This window comes from Pogona vitticeps, chromosome 11 (genome assembly GCF_051106095.1).
Source record: "Pogona vitticeps strain Pit_001003342236 chromosome 11, PviZW2.1, whole genome shotgun sequence".
Taxonomy (NCBI): Eukaryota; Metazoa; Chordata; class Lepidosauria; order Squamata; family Agamidae; genus Pogona; species Pogona vitticeps.
The window spans coordinates 5268832-5287118 of NC_135793.1; the positions used below are offsets into that span (position 1 = coordinate 5268832).

Consider the following 18287-nt stretch of genomic DNA (forward strand, 5'->3'; position numbering starts at 1 on the left):
CCTGTCCTTTCTTTGAGTAGCTTGCTTGGTAGTGCCAACTTCCTCTCTCTGCAGTGAAACGGTTTTTGAATAAAAGCTGCCCACGATTTATCTGAGGGACCACGAATCATTTCTGGGCCTCTTTCTCTGTTTATGCCTCTTCCCCTTGAGGTTGACGGCCTCCTGGCTTGGTATCAAGCCGCCCGAAGGTCTCTAAACCCAGAAGATGCTATATTGCTTCTGACAGAACATCACTCCAAATCAGCTTCACCAAGTGGCTAGCGGTCCTAACCCTACCTGTTGGGACGCCAGAGGAGAAACAGGTAATCCTACCCAGGGGCAACTAATGGCAGAACAAACACAAAGGATTATTTGTTAGTTTTATTTAAAATATTTTTATACTGCTTTCCCAGCACTGAACACCTGTTTGTCCAAAGGACGAATCAGCACAAACAAAACAAAATCCTGAACAAGAAAGATAGCTGGCTGGCAACATATTAAAGGCGCGCCCATAGAAAGGGCTTGAGAAAGAGTTTGTTTGAACATTTGCAGAAACAGAAAAACGTCTCCAGATTTGGGCTCACTTTGAATGAATGAATGAATGAATGAATGAATGAATGAATGAATGAATGAATGAATGAATGAATTAACCAACCAACCAACCAACCAACCAACCAACCAACCAACCAACCAACCAACCAACCAACCAACCAACCAACCAACCAACCAACCAACCAACCAACCAATCAATCAATCAATCTAGCTAGCAAGCAAGCAAGCAAGCAAGCACTATGTTAGCAACAATCCTTTAAGGAATGGAATATGTTTTTGCTGTGAGAAGGGGCCCAACCAATATCCTTATTTTAACAATAAATTGCTTGAATGTGTGAATAATGGGACACTCCTGTGCATTTTTTGATTCCGACCTGCTGGATCTTCCATTGCCCCTTTGTTGGGAAGACATAAAACTTGAAATAACAGAGAGTGTCTTGCAGGGGATCAAAGCATCAATCCCTTCTTCTGTGTCCACCTGGAATGCTTCATTGTGCAGCAGCTTCCTTCATATCATTTTTGAGATTTCTACTTGACGTTTGCACAAAAATGACTGCAGGAAATGCAGAACAAAGGTGAATTCGTGTACAGTTACCGGTTAATTTTCGGCTTATTTTGTCTTCCTTCTTTTCTGTCTTCTTAGCACTAGTCCAGCTCACAAATATTACTTGGCCATGGATCCAGTCACGGAATCCCTGTACCTGTCAGATACAAATACCAGAAGGGTTTACAAAGTGAAATTGCTCAGCGAAACGAAGGATTTGGCGAAAAACTATGAGGTGGTGGCAGGCACCGGGGACCAGTGCCTTCCATTTGACCAGAGCCACTGTGGGGATGGAGGACGGGCTTCTGAGGCATCCCTTCATAGCCCTCGAGGTAAGAGATTTTTTTACAAACACCCCAGATACAAAATCTTGAGTTTGGTTGTGGGGTTTTTTTTACACTTCTGAAGAATGCTGTGAGTCCTATTGAATTGATGTGTTTACTCTAGTTAACAACAGTATTTATGAACCATTCCCCATTTGCAGCAACCCTTTACAGATTTATTTAGATAGTCAGAAAAGGATGACCACTCTAGGGCTCTCTGGGGCTGTGCAGCTTGCCCAAAGCTACATAGGCTGGTTCTTCTCCCAGGACGCACAGCGAGGGATTGAAATCCCAACTAGCATTGGACACGACTAAGCGACTAAACAACAACAACGCCAATGCTGATAATTTCTCCAACATTTTTATCTCCACCACATCTATGATTTCCTAGGAGAATGTAACATTTCAAATCAATCTCTGTGTTTTTGTTAAATACCAAGTGATCTTACTGTACTCTCATGGATTTTGGGCTTACAAAAAAACAACAACCCAAAAAACCCACCAGCCATGCATTTGAATTGACACTGAAAAGTTGGCTTGCAGAAAAACCATTAATACTTGATGCAAACAATTTAGAATGGTGAGCACTCTGCATCTCCTGGAAGGGTATCGAGTTTCTTTGAAGCACTGAACTCTTACCTGACTTGTTTCTGGAACTTTAATCTTCAAGTGCATGGCAAACCCTAAAGAAGGCTGAATGCCAAAGAATTGATGTTTTTGAATTGTGGTGCTGGAGGAGACTCTTGAGGAGTCCCCTGGACTGCAAGGAGAACAAACCTATCCATTCTGAAGGAAATCAACACGGAGTGCTCACTGGAAGGACAGATCCTGAAGCTGAGGCTCCAATTCTTTGGCCATCTCATGAGGAGAGAAGACTCCCTGGAAAAGACCCTGATGTTGGGAAAGCGTGAAGGCAAGAGGAAAAGGGGACGACAGAGGACGAGATGGCTGGACAGGGTCATCGAAGCGACCAACATGAATTTGACCCAATTCCAGGAGGCAGTGGAAGACAGGAGGGCCTGGCGTGCTCTGGTCCATGGGGTCATGAAGAGTCGGACACGACTTAATGAATAAACAACAACAACATGGCAAAATCCTAATTTGTAATTGTGAGGAAAACTTTGACATTCACATACACACTTCTAAACTGTGAGCTAAGAAAATAAACTATAGAACAGTAGAGAATTCTAATAAACTGTGAGTCAGTACAATGGTCAACACACACAAGAACCCTCATTTGTAAATTAGCTAATAACCGATTGTAATTATAGTTTGAGAGATTGATGGTGGAAAATATGCATGGAATAAGTGCAAGTAAACATTAATCTGCAGGCTAGTAATTAATGCAGGAAATCAGTTCTATACACGGGTGAAATTTTATTATGTTGTATCCTTATTCAGGAAAGGAACCAGTGTATTATTTCCTGACGGGAACTGATTATATCTAATTAGAAAGCAATTATCTGCTTTGTCTTATTTGAGCAATTGGGGGAGAAGTGTTTTAATGCATTTCCTAAGATGGAGGTTTCAAATTTACCAATGTCATAAAAACAAAAACCTTTTAAATTACTCAGTGCTGATACTGCTAGCGATGGAATTGGTGAGCTGGTGGGGACGTGGAAGTGAGACACATATTTTGCTGTTAAGGGATGATCTGGTAAAAGAGGGAGGCAACCCACAGTTGATGACAGTGGGAGGGCTGACTAAACCCAGTTACTAGAAGAGATGACTCTGAAAAACATCACTCTCCCACATGGCGTTCTCGAACCGCCCTCTTCACATCTAGCTTGTCTTCAGTACTTCAGCCATTCCACTCAGCTCATTTCCTTTCATGGTATAAATGACATAATGGGTTTAATAGTTCAATGCAGGGGTGTTGGCTAGTCTTTGGATCTGAGTCCCAGGTTCAAATCGTGGTCTTTGGTACTGAGTCTCAAGCTCCAAGTCTGAGTCCCTATTAAAGATAAGTTTTTCCCCCCCAAGAAGAAAATGGAAGGGGTGGATGAGTCGTGAGGCAAATCTGAGTCATTGAAGAAAAAATCTTGAGTGTGAGTTGAGTCACTAGGTAAAGGTAAAGGTTCCCCTTGACATTTAGTCCAGTCACGTCCCCGTCTCCAAGCCACAGAGCCAGCGTTTGTCCAAAGACAGTTTCTGTGGTCACGTGACCAGCACGACTAGACACGGAATGCTGTTACCTTCCCACCGAGGTGGTCCCTATTTATCTACTTGCATTTTTACATGCTTTCAAACCGCTAGGTTGGCGGGAGCTGGGACAAGCGACGGGCACTCACTCCGTCGCGTGGATTCGATCTGATGACTGCTGGTCTTTGAGTCACTAGCGAGACTTAAGTCTCACAACCCGAGCCCCATCCCTGGTTCAATGGTTCTGATCTTTGGGGATGCACAGAGTTTTTTCCTCCTCTGGTAGATAGAACTTAATTTAAAATAGGTTAATCTACTTTATTAATCAGATACAGAGAGTACAAGTTAAGAGTTAACCTAACCTCTTCAGATTCCCCAGAATAAAGAGAGAGCTTTCTGAAAAACAAATACCCATAGCTCAGTGGCATGAAATGAGTTTTCTTTTTCCCTCTGACCCAATAATTCATTTTTTAACTGTTAACAGAAGTATTTAGTAAGTCAAGCGACTTGCCTTAATTGCATCTTCTTTATCAACCTTGATCTCTAAATATTCCTATATTTATCCCCCAGGTATTGAAAGGTATAACTTCATGGTCTTATATGAGAATGTACAAAGGCATGTTAGATCCAGAACTGAAAGTACAGGGATATTGTTTGCTCTTATCTTTTTAAGTAGTTTAAACGCAATTTTAAAAAAGAGAGAGATCATAAATCTTTAACTTTGAAATCAGTTGTATCTTATTTTCGGTTGTGTATTTCAGTAGCCTATAAATAACTAAGCACATAAAGTTGTGCTAGTGGTTTCTTGGGTCTAATTAAAATTACCAAAGACATTTCAAAGTTTGGAAATCGATGGCTTGTAGCTTTCTCTTTTATAACCATAAATTTAACCAACTGGATTCACTTTTCGTACTAAACGTTTTATGAGGAAATTTCAAATTCTTTCAAAAAATACTGTTGGATTTTGCTTGTTAGCTGATCTCTCCAGGAACTTTAAGGAGTTTTCATATGCAAATTCTTTGGAAGATGAATTTTGACGTGTGTGTTAGAGAGCTTCAAAAAGCAGACAGTCAAGGACAGTACCATAAAAAAAAACTGCAAAAAAATCCAGCCATAGACTATGCAAATCAAATGCATGTGTTTTATTTTTTTTTAAATTTATACATCTGCTTGAAATATATTCATTGTAGTGGTAAACATGCAATTTAAACTTCTTTGCTGGATAATTCCACAGTTTTGTTTCATAAAGCAGGGGAGAGGACCACAGTTAGATTTTGAGGCTTCTTTCAGACATGATATATGAGAAGTTCTGTATATGATCCATATAGAACAGTGGTTCCCAACTTTGGGTAATCCAGGTGTTCTTGGACTGTTCTTGGACTGCAATTCCTAGAAGCCTTCACCACTAGCTGTGGTGGGGCTACATCTCCATATATCTATTTTTGGAGAGCTGAAAATGGAGGAGGGAGGGAAGGAGGCTAACAGAAAAAGTAACAGGAAGAAGGGTGTGGTCTCATGGACTCAGAAATGTGGGGGGAAACTCTTGTTATTTTCACATTGCTTGGACTTTGCCGAAATTTGTAGCTGGCCCTTGTAGGAAACAAAATTGGTGGCCTGGACAAGCCCTCTGTCTCATGGCTTATCCTAGGTTCTTCCTCTCAGGATTCATGGTTCTTTCACTCCAGCCTTTTCCCTCATTCATACTTTAAATTACGGCGTATGATTTGGGATTCCCCCACGTTGTTGAGGTGCAGTTCCCATCTACTCTACCCAACAATGGTAAGTCATAATGAGAAATCCGTCCGACAACAGTCCCAAATTGCCCATCTCTGTCATAAGCACAGCTTCAGACCCGTATGTCTTCATGCCTGCTCGAATCACTCACGAAGCACTGAGATGTATATGCTGGGGAAAATTCTCCATTTCCTGTTTGATATGCTAAGGCACAAGTACTGAAGAACTGAGCCTGAAAGTTGTTCTTCTAGATTATTTCTTGTTGTGCTTCCTTAGCACCTAAGGATAGAAATTGATAAGAAGGCAGCTTTGCAATTAGAAATAAAACTGCCTTAAGAAGTAATAGATGTTTGATTATCTTCCAGTGGAATTTCCCAGCTCCGCCAGTGGCAGATTAGCTCACTTTAGCTTGTTGATTGGGAGATGAACAAAGGACTTTGTTTAGATGTCGGTTATGGAAACACTGGAGTTGTTACAGATGTGTCTCTGGTGGGATAAAGCTGGTTCTCCTTCTAACAGTGAAACTGCCATAGTGTGCTGTTTTAACACTGAGGCCCTAATCCAAGTAAAAGGAGGGCTTTTATGCTAGCAAGACTAAACATTTTCCCTTCAGCTGTTCACTTTGGAAGATTTGCAAACATACCACGCATCAATAGACTCTGTCTCTCTTGCTCATCTGAGCCCGATACCCTAGACCACATATTATTCCGCTGCCCGACTCATCAACATTTAAGAAACAACATCCTTGAACCCCTTCTGTCGTCCCTTTTTGTTTCCCTAGCTGACCCCCTCCCCACCCTTTTAAGCGATTACTCGGCGACCATTACTAGCGTGGTAGCGGATTTTCTTTTAGCGGTCTCCAAGTCAAAACCCCTGCCCCATCCTCCCCCCGCATCACCCTCCCAGTTCTTACCTTCACACCCGTCCTTCTTGGTTTGTAACACTATGACATAAATTGTTACTGCTGTTTTATCCCCTTTTAATGCCAATAAAGGTTTTAAGTAAGTAACACTGAGGCCCAAACTAAACCGCACGATATTAAAGTGCATGCGTGTTGTTGCTTTCCAAGTGCAGCCAAGGAAAGAGCCAGCTAGGGGAATGGCATGTATGGAAACAGAGCTAACCATCTATCCACCCACGGCTACGGCCAGCACCCAAAACAGCATGATCTGGAAATAATACCATGCCAGCTTGAGATGGAGTGATACTGAATGGGATGTCAATAGTATAAATTGACTAGTTTGGTGGGGACAAAAAAAGGTCAATGGGATACGTAGCTTTAGGCAACAATCTATATCCGCTATTGCAGTTGGCTGAGTCCTATCGCCTTGGCTGACACAACAATAGCAACTGTACCGTTAGTTAATTTACAAATTGCACCGACATCTCTAAGCCTTAAAAACACACTAGATGCCATGCCACAATAGGTTTCGCTGTTCTCTTCTTCTTTTATTTTGTGATGACTCTGGCAGCTGTTCTCCCAAACATAAGGATAAACTTGTTGATGTTAACCATTTTTTTTCCTAGCTGGGAGAGAAAGTGTACTCCCTTTTAGAATATTTCATTTTATTTCTTCTCCTTGTTGATTTTGTTGCTGAGTTTTGAACTTTACGTTAAATTCCTCCTAGATGCACAGCAGAAGTGCAGGGGTTCCCAAAGCAGAATAGGTTCAAATGCCCCAGATTAGTCCACTCCTTATTTTTGTAAATAACTGACATTGGCAGTCTCAGTAACTCACTCTTGAGACATTCAAAGGAGAAAGAATAAAAGGCTTCATTACTTACAATTGAACAGATCAAACTGACAAACATGACTGCTTTCAGCAACAAACCTGAGCTGACCAAAGAGAGGGGGAAAGCTCTCAGCACTGAAGTGGGGCTCTCTTTGAAATCATAGGCAGGAGGGAACTATTCGTTTAGTACTTGACAGCCACCCCAGCCCAGAAAAGTCCCTCCCAGCCAGCCAAACTAAAGGCAGCATGCGAGGTTGTAAAAATTCCCATGGATTCGCCGTATTTCCCCCTGAATTATCAGCCAACATTCTGTGCCTCGGGAGTATGCTTGGTCTTCCCTGTGATGTTTCAGATCATTTACCCCCCCACCCACCCAGTGTTTCTCCTCTCAATTTTTTGGTGTGCTTCTGCAGTTATTGAGGTTTCTCCCCGAAGTACTGATGATAATTCCCGGCTCCAGATGGATCATATCGAAAATCGTCAAATATAATTCTAATACATCAGAATGTCAAATGCAGAGAGTTATGTTATCTCTTGATCTGCCTCTCTGTCGATCCACCTATCTCCCTATCTCTTGTTGCAATTATAATTAGAGATGGCCATGAACTGCCATGTCATCGATCAGCCCGACAGATGTCCCACAGTTCTGAGCCCCGCCGCCTCTGTCGGATGCCCAGTCAAAGGCAGCTCCCCAGCCTTCCTGCCCCAATTCGTCTGGGCACTGCCTCTGAGTGAGTGCCTGCCAGGGGAGGCAGAGCTCGGAACCACAGAACACCTGTTGGACCGATGGATACAACAGTACAAACCACCAAACTGGTGGTTCATGCCCACCAAAAGCCTTGTTTTCTATGCTTCCAACTCTCATGGAGGACCCCTCACAGACAGACAAGGCTCTCCAGTTCAGACTATGCATAAGAGGGTGTGGGAAGTAGAGACAGAGAAAGTGTGGGGTTAGTGAGACCCCCCTCCTTGCATGTTGAATACACTAGCTTGTATCTAGAGATGGGCATGAAGTGGTTCATCCCAGTTTGTGCAGGTTTGTAAAGGTGGCAGTTCAGCTACTGCTGCTGCACTCCCCCTGCCTCCTCAGTCAATCAGCCACTCATCAGGCCCAGCTTGCTTGCTGGAGGAGGCAGAGGCAGGGAGCAACCACACTTGTGCTGTCAGTTTTACAAACTGGGATGAACCAGTTCATGCCCATCTCTAGTTTGATCTCTCTCTCTCTCTCTCTCTCTCTCTGTCACACGCGCGCGCGCACACACACACACACACACACACACACACACACACACACACACACACACACACACACACACACACACACACACACACACCAAAACTCTCAGAACAAATAAAAGGGGCATTTTGGGGGTTCTAACCTCTGGTTGTCCTGTTGCTTAGTTTTCTTTCCTCTTTCCCAACAGGTATCACTGTAGATAAGCACGGCTTCATTTACTTTGTTGACGGAACCATGATTCGGAAGATTGATGGGAATGGTATGATCACAACCTTAATAGGCTCAAATGGCCTCACATCAACGCAGCCACTGAGCTGTGATGCTGGGATGGACATCACTCAGGTAGACACCGATCATTTTCGTCCATTGTCACTTTTCAGCATGGAAACTTGTCTAACCGAAATCTGAGCTTGAAGCAGACCATTTGCATGGCTAATCACGTTTTCCTCGATTGTCGTCTAGCCCAGTTGTGATGCTTCTTGTAAATCTCAGTTTGAAATATGATCCTAGCATCGTATGCATTCATTTTTATGAATGTGTGTGATGCATCTGTTGAGCGGTATTCTAGTGATTTGTGAGCACAAGGGAAATGTCTCGCCTTTTCCCCCACCACAGTCTTGTGCCCACTCTGAAAACTCTTTCCTGGGGGGGCCCAAGGAATCCAAAGCAAAAAATCCCAGTCACCCACCCCATTTCCCTGGCCAGAGGTGAGCATTGCCAGAGGACATGGGGAAGAGGTGCTTTTAATTCTCTTATAGGTTAGTCCTTGTGATCGTGATGAATTTGCGACATCTCTTTCTGCTAAACCTAATTATTAGTCCCAACTAGAGTAGACACAGTAAATCAAGTAGAGTTCCATAAGTATTGACTTAATGAGTCCCATTGATGGCTATAGCCAACTGGGACAATTAGACTTAACCACATGTGGAAATGCACAAATATTTCACAGATGGCAAACCTCTAATTCTCCAGAGCTACAACTCCATGACGCGTCACAGTTGACCAGGCTACGAGTTAATGTATAGTCTTAAAGACCGATAACATCAGAAAGATCCATAGTATTCCAGCCCTATTTTAACAAGAAAAAGTACCCAAGAAATACATGCAGCGCTATTATATTAATATTAATATATGTTGCTGGTTGATTGGCGTGTGGTTATGTGTGTTCTGATATGAGTTCTGATATGCTTCAGGATTTTACGAGATTATTCTAGATCAGTGGTTCCCAACCTTGGGTCTCCAGATGTTCTTGGGCTGCAACTCCCGGAAGCCCTTGCCAGCACAACAGTTCCAAGAACATCTGGGAAACCTAAAGTTGGGTACCATTATTCTAGAGTTTGCCAAGTCAGGCCCGTAGTTTCCCGCTTCAATCAATGCATTGGCAATCCTTCTAGATGTGTGAGACTGTACCTAACTGGACGTGTATTTTGGGACGGCCTCTGATGGCAGATGGCGATCCCATTCTCTCCAGATATTGTAGAACTCTGGCTCCCATCAGATAAAGCTGGCATGACTCATGGTCAGAAAGGATGGGCACCCAGCAGCATCCGGAAGACAACGGGTCACCCACCCCTGCTCAGATCTATGCGGCCCTGCTTTTATCTGGTCAAAACTTCTTTTTAAATACATTTATTGTACAACAAGTTATACAATTCCTGACATGTACACACAGAGTATTCAGTATAAAAGCTACTGTCTTGCTGTAGAGGGTTGAAATATCATTGCCAAACGGAAAATTATGGTCTCAGTGGATCCTCCCCACCACCGCCAGGAGTCTGAGACCTTGGAAGCAACTTCTCCCACTCAGCTTATGTTTAAAACCCAAATAAACCCAGGCGCACGGAACAGCCTCTGAATAATGAAACTTAATGGAATCATTATAGAATGCATAATGGTTGGTCAGATGTTGCGCTGAATGGAAGAACGGGCTGAACTTTTTTAATGAGTAGTGTCGATGAAGTGTTTAAAGCGGCATAGTTAACAATGGCCTTTTTATTTTAAGAAGAACAGTTCTCAAGCTTGCAGCCTAAAGCAGGAGCGAGATTTATTGCTGTGCCCCCATGGTCAGATGGCACTGTAAAACATTCAGGGGGCAGGGGATGAAGGTTTAAGCAGAGAAGCAGCAGGCGCAGGAAATGCTGGATCCCATCTCTACCCCCTCCCTGTCCCATGGCTCATGGCTTTTTTCCTTAGCCAGGTTCTGAGATGGTGAATAAATACATCTAGGAGGTGTGGTTACTTTCTGTCTAGATTACTGCCGCATGCTGTACATGGGGCTGCTCTTGAAGTGTGTTCAGAAACATCGGCTGATTCAAAACAGTACCGCCAGACTGTGGACAGACTGTAGCTGCAGGGACGTAGAACTCATGTATGACAACAATTTCACTGGCTGCCAGTCCATTTCTAGAACCAGTTCAGAGTTCTGGCTAAGACTTCTAAGGCCCTATACAGCTTTCATACAGGCTGTTTGAAAAACCATATCATTCCTCCTTGGCTTCTAAGCTCTTCTGAGGGCACCCTTCTCTTAGTTTTTGCCATCCTCACAGGCAGACAAGACATTCAGGGCTACATTGACAGCTGTCCTGAAGAGAAGGGCCATATAAATCATCCAAGCTTTGTTGTCCATCTTTCAGACTGGTTTTGTTTCAAATCCAAACTTCTGAAAGTGTTTCTCAAATTACATTATCCATGGGAGACCGGCCATCAATCATTTTTAGTTTGCATCTTCTGTTTTTCGAGCGTGAGACCTAAATAGGTGAGGGTCTCACTATACTTTCTACAATAGCTTAGTAATCTATATCAAATCAACAAAAATATTCATTCGTCACTGTTTCTGGTAGAGCGCAGGACTTCCTTTGCAGCTAAGATCCAAGTTTTAGGGCAGATCGCTTTCCTTAATCTTTATGTTTTAAACATATAAAATCCCATCATCCTCAATCATTAACTGTATAGTGTTAAACCTTTATATGTTTTACATTTCCACCACATGAGAGCAGTCTACCATGAAAGAAAAAATACAGAATTCACCAAATAAGTAAATAAATGAATAATACTTCGCATTTCATTTTTCACCTTTTTTGTTGTTGTTGTTGTCAAAACTGTTGTTGGCAGTAACTCTCATAGTTTCATACAGGAGTGTGTCCCCGCCCCCCCCAATACCTTTATCAGAACATCTGGGAAGCAGTATTTGGCCCTTTCTATGTGCAAACCCATGTGTTCTACCAATTAGCTATGACCCCTTCCCCGTTACAACTACACCAGTCCAGAAAATGGCAATGATGATAATGATCACCAATTGAAATGCTGCAAATCAAACGTTAGTCTCAGGTCTGTGGATGTCAGAGCCTTGTTGAAGGCAGAGGGCTGTGGAAAGTGGGAAACTATGGTCAAAATTAAAAAAAAAAACATTTCTCTGACAGGCTGGTTGATAAGTTGGCACCAAAATTAACAACATGTAAATTAAACTTGTAGCGAAGTTAACTGTTTATCAACAACTCATTATTTAGCACATAGTTGAAATAGAATTTATTTGACAGGTGATTCAAGCAGAGACTCTCTGGGGGGGTGGGCTTTGTGTGTGTGTGTGTGTGTGTGTGTGAGAGAGAGAGAGAGAGAGAGAGAGAGAGAGAGAAATGTTGATTTCTGTCATTTCCTAACAACTAGGTAGTTCACAGAGCGCTGTGATCAGGGCTTCCAACCCGGTGACAGTATAATTCAATTGGATTGCAAATTAGCACTGATGAAGCTTTTCTTCTTGAACATCAGCATGTCAGATTTTTTTTAAGTCATACACCTGAAAGATTAAAGACATCTGATTCTGATTGCATGCGTTCCATAGCAAATGCAATAGTTCTGCCAAGGCTGTAAATTTATGTAAATTTGTTGGGCTGGAGACTCAGGAGGCTTAGTCTGGAAACCTTTATATGGTCACTGACAGGAGGATGAGCATCAGCCAGAGATGCAGCAATGACGATGACCTATGCACCACTCCAGCCTCCCTCTTTTCCACATCCCTCCTACTGAGGAAGAGATAGAGGATGTGGAAGTGTTTTGCTTGCTTGCTTGCTTGTTTGCTTGCTTGTTTGCTTGCTTGCTTGTTTGCTTGCTTGCTTGTTTGTTTGCTTGCTTGCTAATTTGCTTGTTTGCTTGCTTGTTTGCTTGCTTGTTTGCTAGTTTGCTTGCTTGCTTGTTTGCTTGCTTGCTTGTTTGTTTGCTTGCTTGCTTGCTAATTTGTTTGTTTGCTTGCTTGCTTGTTTGTTTGCTTGTTTGCTTGCTTGCTTGTTTGCTTGCTTGCTTGTTTGTTTGCTTGCTTGCTAATTTGCTTGCTTGCTTGCTTGCTTGCTTGCTTGCTTGCTTGCTTGCTTGCTTGCTTGCTTGCTTGCTTGCTTGCTTGCTTGCTTGCTTGCTTGCTTGCTTGCTTGCTTGCTTGCTTGCTTGCTTGCTTGCTTGCTTGCTTGCTTGCTTGCTTGCTTGCTTGCTCGGTCACTTACTTACTTATATTTAAAATATTTTACCCCACCTTCCTCCTTAAAAGGATCCAAGGCACCTATACATTCTGGTTGAAAACAGATTCTTGTTCTTAAAAATATACACTTCATGGGGGAAATGGCACAAAATAAATGTATTTAAAGACAAGAATCTGTTTTTAGCTGCTTCACCCTTTCCATCTTCTTTTAAAAATATGACCACCACCAGCCACTTGAATGTACTCTGCCACATTCATCTGAATGCCAGGTAGCCATATATTTTAAGAGAGAAATAGTCTGTGGTGAGGAGGATTTTCAAGAGATAACGAGTGCTCTAAATGGTGTCACATATCTTTACAACCAAGCAGATTCCAATGTAGCAATCACATTAACCTCACCTTGTTAAAAGCATCAATTATCTGAGCATCAGCTGGTTTTCTCAAAATGCCTGTATGAGACATCACAAAATCTGACAGTCCAAAGGGACCTCGCCTTCATTTTGCAGCAGTATTTCAGACAATTATAATTGTCCATTCCTGGGCAATGTGCTGTTCCTTCAAAAGCTGTAGTTCATGCAACTGTAAAGCAGTGGCTACCTTCCCCTGCCTGATACTAGAGCCAAGCCTAGCCATAGAGAGTGATAATCATCTAGAAATAAAATTGTCCCACCAAATCTATTGATATTTGCCTTTGGAGTAGCTCTTTGTTTCAGCCAAAGTAACATAATGGGATTTAAAGGGTGTCCTGTGTTGTTCCCTCGCCACTAGGAAAATGATAATGCTAGGAAGCAGAGCACACTCCGGTTGGCAGGAGGTTGACCCCCTTTGATGGGTGTTGAATGCTCAGATTCTCACTGGATTTGGGAGATTCAAGAATGACACATTTAGCCCTTCTGCTGACACTAATCACTCATTAACCCCACTGCTAATCCTAAATACACTAGAATGTCGGTAGAATTAGAATACACCCCAGAATTCAGTGCAGTGGTCTTTTAAAGCCCGTCACACACGTGTTTTAAAAGATCCATCAATGGAGGGGATTTATGGCCCATCGACCTCATGTCAGTCCACCCTTGTCTTGAGAGCTGCTGGAGGCTGTTTAGAATCACAAACTCGTAGGATGATTGAGTCCAATCCCAGCTGAGTGCAGGAATCCAAATCAAAGCAGATCTGACAGATGGCTTGTCCAATTGTCCCTGGAATGCCTCCATCTAGTGCTGCAGAGCTGGCCATCTCCCAAGGTAATTACTGTAGTTCCATTGTTGTACTGCTCGAACAGGTAAGAAGTTTTTCCTGATATTCAGCCTAAATCTGGCCTCCTGTAGCTTGAGCCCATTATTATGTGCCTGGCACTCTGGGATGATTGAGGACAGATCCTGCATCTCCTTTTAAGTATTTGAAAAGTGCTGTCATATCTATCGTACTTTAGCAGAAAGTAGAAACACAGGGAAATCTTGAACCCTTAAGCCCGTCTTTTTCTTTATTTTTCAGGTCCGCCTAGAGTGGCCAACAGACCTTGTGGTCAACCCCATTGACAATTCCTTGTACGTGCTGGACAATAACATTGTGTTGCAAATTTCTGAAAACAGGCGTGTGCGCATTATCGCAGGCCGCCCCATCCACTGCCAGGTGCCAGGCATAGACCACGTCCTGGTCAGCAAAGTGGCCATCCATTCCACCCTGGAGTCCGCCAGGGCCATTGGCATTTCCCACAGCGGAGTGTTGTACATTGCGGAGACAGATGAGCGCAAGATCAATCGCATCCAACAAGTCACAACCAATGGGGAAATCTCGATCATTGCTGGAGCGCCAACAGATTGCGACTGCAAGATTGACCCCAATTGTGACTGCTTCTCAGGTGTGTGTTGAAATTGGCTTTTCTCCCTCTTTGTTGTGTTGAATCATATCCCCAGGAGCAGAGTTGTACAGAAAGATGTGAAGAGCCCGGCTGAACCAGACCAAAGTCCTATTCAGCCTTTTCTGCCCTATTCAGCCTTTTCTATCCTATTCAGCGTTTTCTATCCTATTCAGCCTTTTCTATCCTATTCAGCCTTTTCTATCCCTATCCCCTCCAGATGTTTCAACTTAACATCTCCCACCAGACTCAGAAGGGTATCATAAAGTCTACAACATTTGGAGGAGACTGGGTTGGACCTTCCTATTCCAACATCCAATTCCCAAAGTAAACAACCAGATGTCCCAGTGGAAAGCCCATAAGCAGGATATACTGTATTTTTTGCACCATAAGACTCACTTTTTTCCCACAAAACAGGGGGGTGGAAAGTCTGTGCATCTTATGGAGCGAAGAAAACAGATTATATTTTCCTGTTTTCTTCTCCTAAAAAATCGGTGCGTCTTATGGAAAGGTGCGTCTTATAGAGCGAAAAATACGGTAAGTTCACTCCCCCATTCATATTCCCCAGTTACTGGTAGCAAGAGGCGTCTCTGGTATCTCTGAAACTATAGTATATTGTGACTAGCAGCCATTCACAGCTTGGTCCTCTGTGAATATACTGCATCTCCTTGAACACCCCTTGTTCCAAGTAAGCAACTATCATTGTATTTTGTGGGAGAAGATCGTATAGTTTGATTATATGCTGTATTGGAATATACCTCCTTTTGTCTGTGCTGTTGTGAACCTCCCACCCCTTGGGTTTCTTAGATGGCCTTAAGTTCTAGTATTGTAAGAGCAAACCTGCGGGAAAGGAGGCTTTTAAATGTCATCAACATGACAAGGCTTAAACAGATAAAGGAAAAAATAGGGTCAGCTAGGTGGAATGAATTGTCCAGTCGCTGGTGAATGCCTCTCTTGAGTTTTTGAGGATCATCTGGTCAACAGAGCTGTTGAGAGATTGATTCCACGCAGTGCCTCCTGCAAATAGAGCCAGCCTGTGTGGCCTTGGGTAAGCTGCACAGTCCCAGAAGAAGGGAATGGTAAACCACTTTTCTGTATTTTTTACCTGGAAAACCCTGGAAAAGGTCACCATAAGTAAAAAAAAAAATCCTAGACATAATACTGCGAATTCCCATTTTCCATTGGTCACTATGGTTTGATAAAGTCATTCTGTGTCATTTTGTAGGCGACGGCGGGTACGCCAAGGATGCAAAGCTGAAAGCTCCCTCTTCTCTCGCGGTGTCTCCCGACGGGACCTTGTACATAGCCGACCTCGGCAACATCCGCATCCGCGCCATCAGTCGGAACAAGGCCCATCTGAATGACATGAATATGTACGAGATCGCGTCCCCACCAGACCAGGAACTGTATCACTTCACCAGCAACGGGACACACGTGCACACGCTCAACCTCATCACCAGGGACTTCATGTACAATTTCACGTACAATGGAGAAGGCGATCTTGTAACGGTTACTAACAGCAATGGGAATTCGGTTCATATTCGCAGAGACGCCAGTGGCTTGCCACTCTGGCTGGTGATGCCCGGAGGTCAGGTGTACTGGTTGACCATCAGCAGCAATGGGATCCTCAAAAGGGTATATGCCCAGGGCTACAACCTAGCCCTGATGACTTACCCTGGAACCACAGGCCTTCTGGCCACCAAAAGTAACGAGTACGGATGGACCACAGTATACGAGTAAGTGACTTTCAGACCTTCTTATGAATGTCCGAACTCAGTAATGCAGTTCGCGTCTCATTCGAAGCGGAGCTCCCCGGTGTGATAAAAGGTCTTTGATTGTCCTGCCGTGAGCTTGCCACACTCTGCATTTTGCAGTTAGCTTACTCTTTTTTTTTTTCTTTTTTTTTGATTGGTCGTTAGGAAGAAAACGAGGGCTTCAGTTGTAAAATTGATTGGGCTTAGAGGAAAATGCATGCCTAGAAAGAGTGTGCTGTAAAAGCAGGAAAAATGCATTGCTCCTAATGTGTGATTTGCCTTCAGGTCTGCACTATTTTGATGCCTTGTGACAGCAACTTTTAAAAAATATTGTGTTGTGTTGTGTTTAGAGATGGGCATTTGCCACACTTCGGTGCTTCAGTGCAATTCGGCGGATTTGGCCCACAGATATTGCGTGGGTGTCCCGGATTCCGCACCCCGCCTCCTCCCGCAGTCGTCCACTCAGAGGACGAGGCATAGCAGTGAATTACATGGCACTACTTCTGAGTGGGCACCTATAGAAGGAGGTGGGATGTGTGGAATTCAGGGCACACACACACACATACAAAACACCTCTGGACCCAATCCACCAAACTGCATTACATTACATGTTAGGCAGAAGCCATCTTGTTACATTTTGATCACCAAGGTGTATGCCATATAGATATATTTTTACAGGTCACTGTGTTACTTTAATCCATTACCTTCTATCTCTGCACATAGCCAAGCTTGGAAAGTCCCCTTGCTTGTCCAGCGTAGTCTATATCTACTAGTTGTTCACAGCCTGTCATGTTCCTAAGCTTGTCATCAGAGCTAGGATCATCAGAGCAGGAAAATCAATGGAAAGTGTCAGCTTTGTTTCAAGCCACTGGGTGAATTTATAGTATGGGATCCACTATGTTAGACTGTTTCTCTCAGTGTATGGGATGGTCAGATGCAAGGGGGGGATAAGAACATGGAGTATGACTTTTATAAAGTAGTAAATTACAGTTCCCGATCCAAAGCCACCCCAAATTAGTTAAGTTTCTGTTTTAGCTACAGTTGTACAAAAGCAACTTTTCACTCTTTCTATTTCTCAACTAAAGTAACTAAAATAGTTATTTTAATTTTTTAAAAATGTTTTGGATGCCATGGCACAAAACACATTCTCCTTTGGTCTATCTCATTATTAACTCATCACCCAGAAGTCACAGAACAAGCCAGTCCTTGTACCATGTGATCGTCTTTCTTCTTCGTGGCCTCTGTGAATGAACACAGTTGGGTTGTTCTGCGCCTGCGCAGGACATCTTGGAAGTTTCTAGAGCTTAAAGACATGTGATTAGTAGGACGTTCCCCCATGGAGCACATGCTCCACCCTCCAAAGCTCCCCTCAGTTCCTTTTTGCCACCACTTCAGTTGGACCTGTTTCGGAACGCTGGAGCGATTATTCATTCCAGCCCGGCCTTGGGCCATTCAAGCCCTAGATCATCAGGGTGGGCAATACCTATTCAGGTCTCTGGTTCAGGTTTCTCTCACCTGTCTCCCCGCAAGTGCCAGGCAAAGAGACAACACCTTTCTCCAGTCCAATATACCCCTCCACGCAGGGACATTTATTATTATCCTGAACCTTCTTGATACCCAACTCAAGATGACTATGGGTATCAGTACCACCACTTGATCCATTGACCTTTGTGAGACACTACCGTCTCGATATCCAGGTGAAGAATGATGCTACATTTGGCAGAGCAATCTTGTCATCCTTTCTATCGTGACGTCCCACCATCCGGTAAGTGAGCCTGTCAGTCACCCAATTGTGTGCATTCACAGAGGCCACGAAGAAGAAAGAGAGGTTACTGTGAATCCACATAATTGAGTTGTTCTGTGCAGGACATCTCGGAAGTTTCTAGAGCTTAAAGCCGTGATTAGTAGGACGTTCCCCCGTAGAGCGCATGCTCCACCCTCCAAAGGTCCTCTCAGTTCCTCTAAGAGTC

The 18287-nt window shown here is 43.4% G+C and overlaps 1 protein-coding gene across 16 annotated transcripts in view; it reads left to right on the forward strand.

Annotated features, from left to right (window-relative positions):
• Positions 1-18287, forward strand: part of TENM1 (teneurin transmembrane protein 1) — a 705377-nt gene that overhangs the window by 659645 nt on the left and 27445 nt on the right. For all 16 annotated transcript variants that reach the window (XM_078380797.1, XM_078380808.1, XM_078380802.1 and 13 more), the window contains 4 exons: positions 1175-1407; positions 8431-8585; positions 14200-14566; positions 15789-16299. In XM_078380797.1, coding sequence (XP_078236923.1) covers positions 1175-1407; positions 8431-8585; positions 14200-14566; positions 15789-16299 — 1266 coding nt within the window. The remainder of the gene's footprint in view (positions 1-1174; positions 1408-8430; positions 8586-14199; positions 14567-15788; positions 16300-18287) is intronic.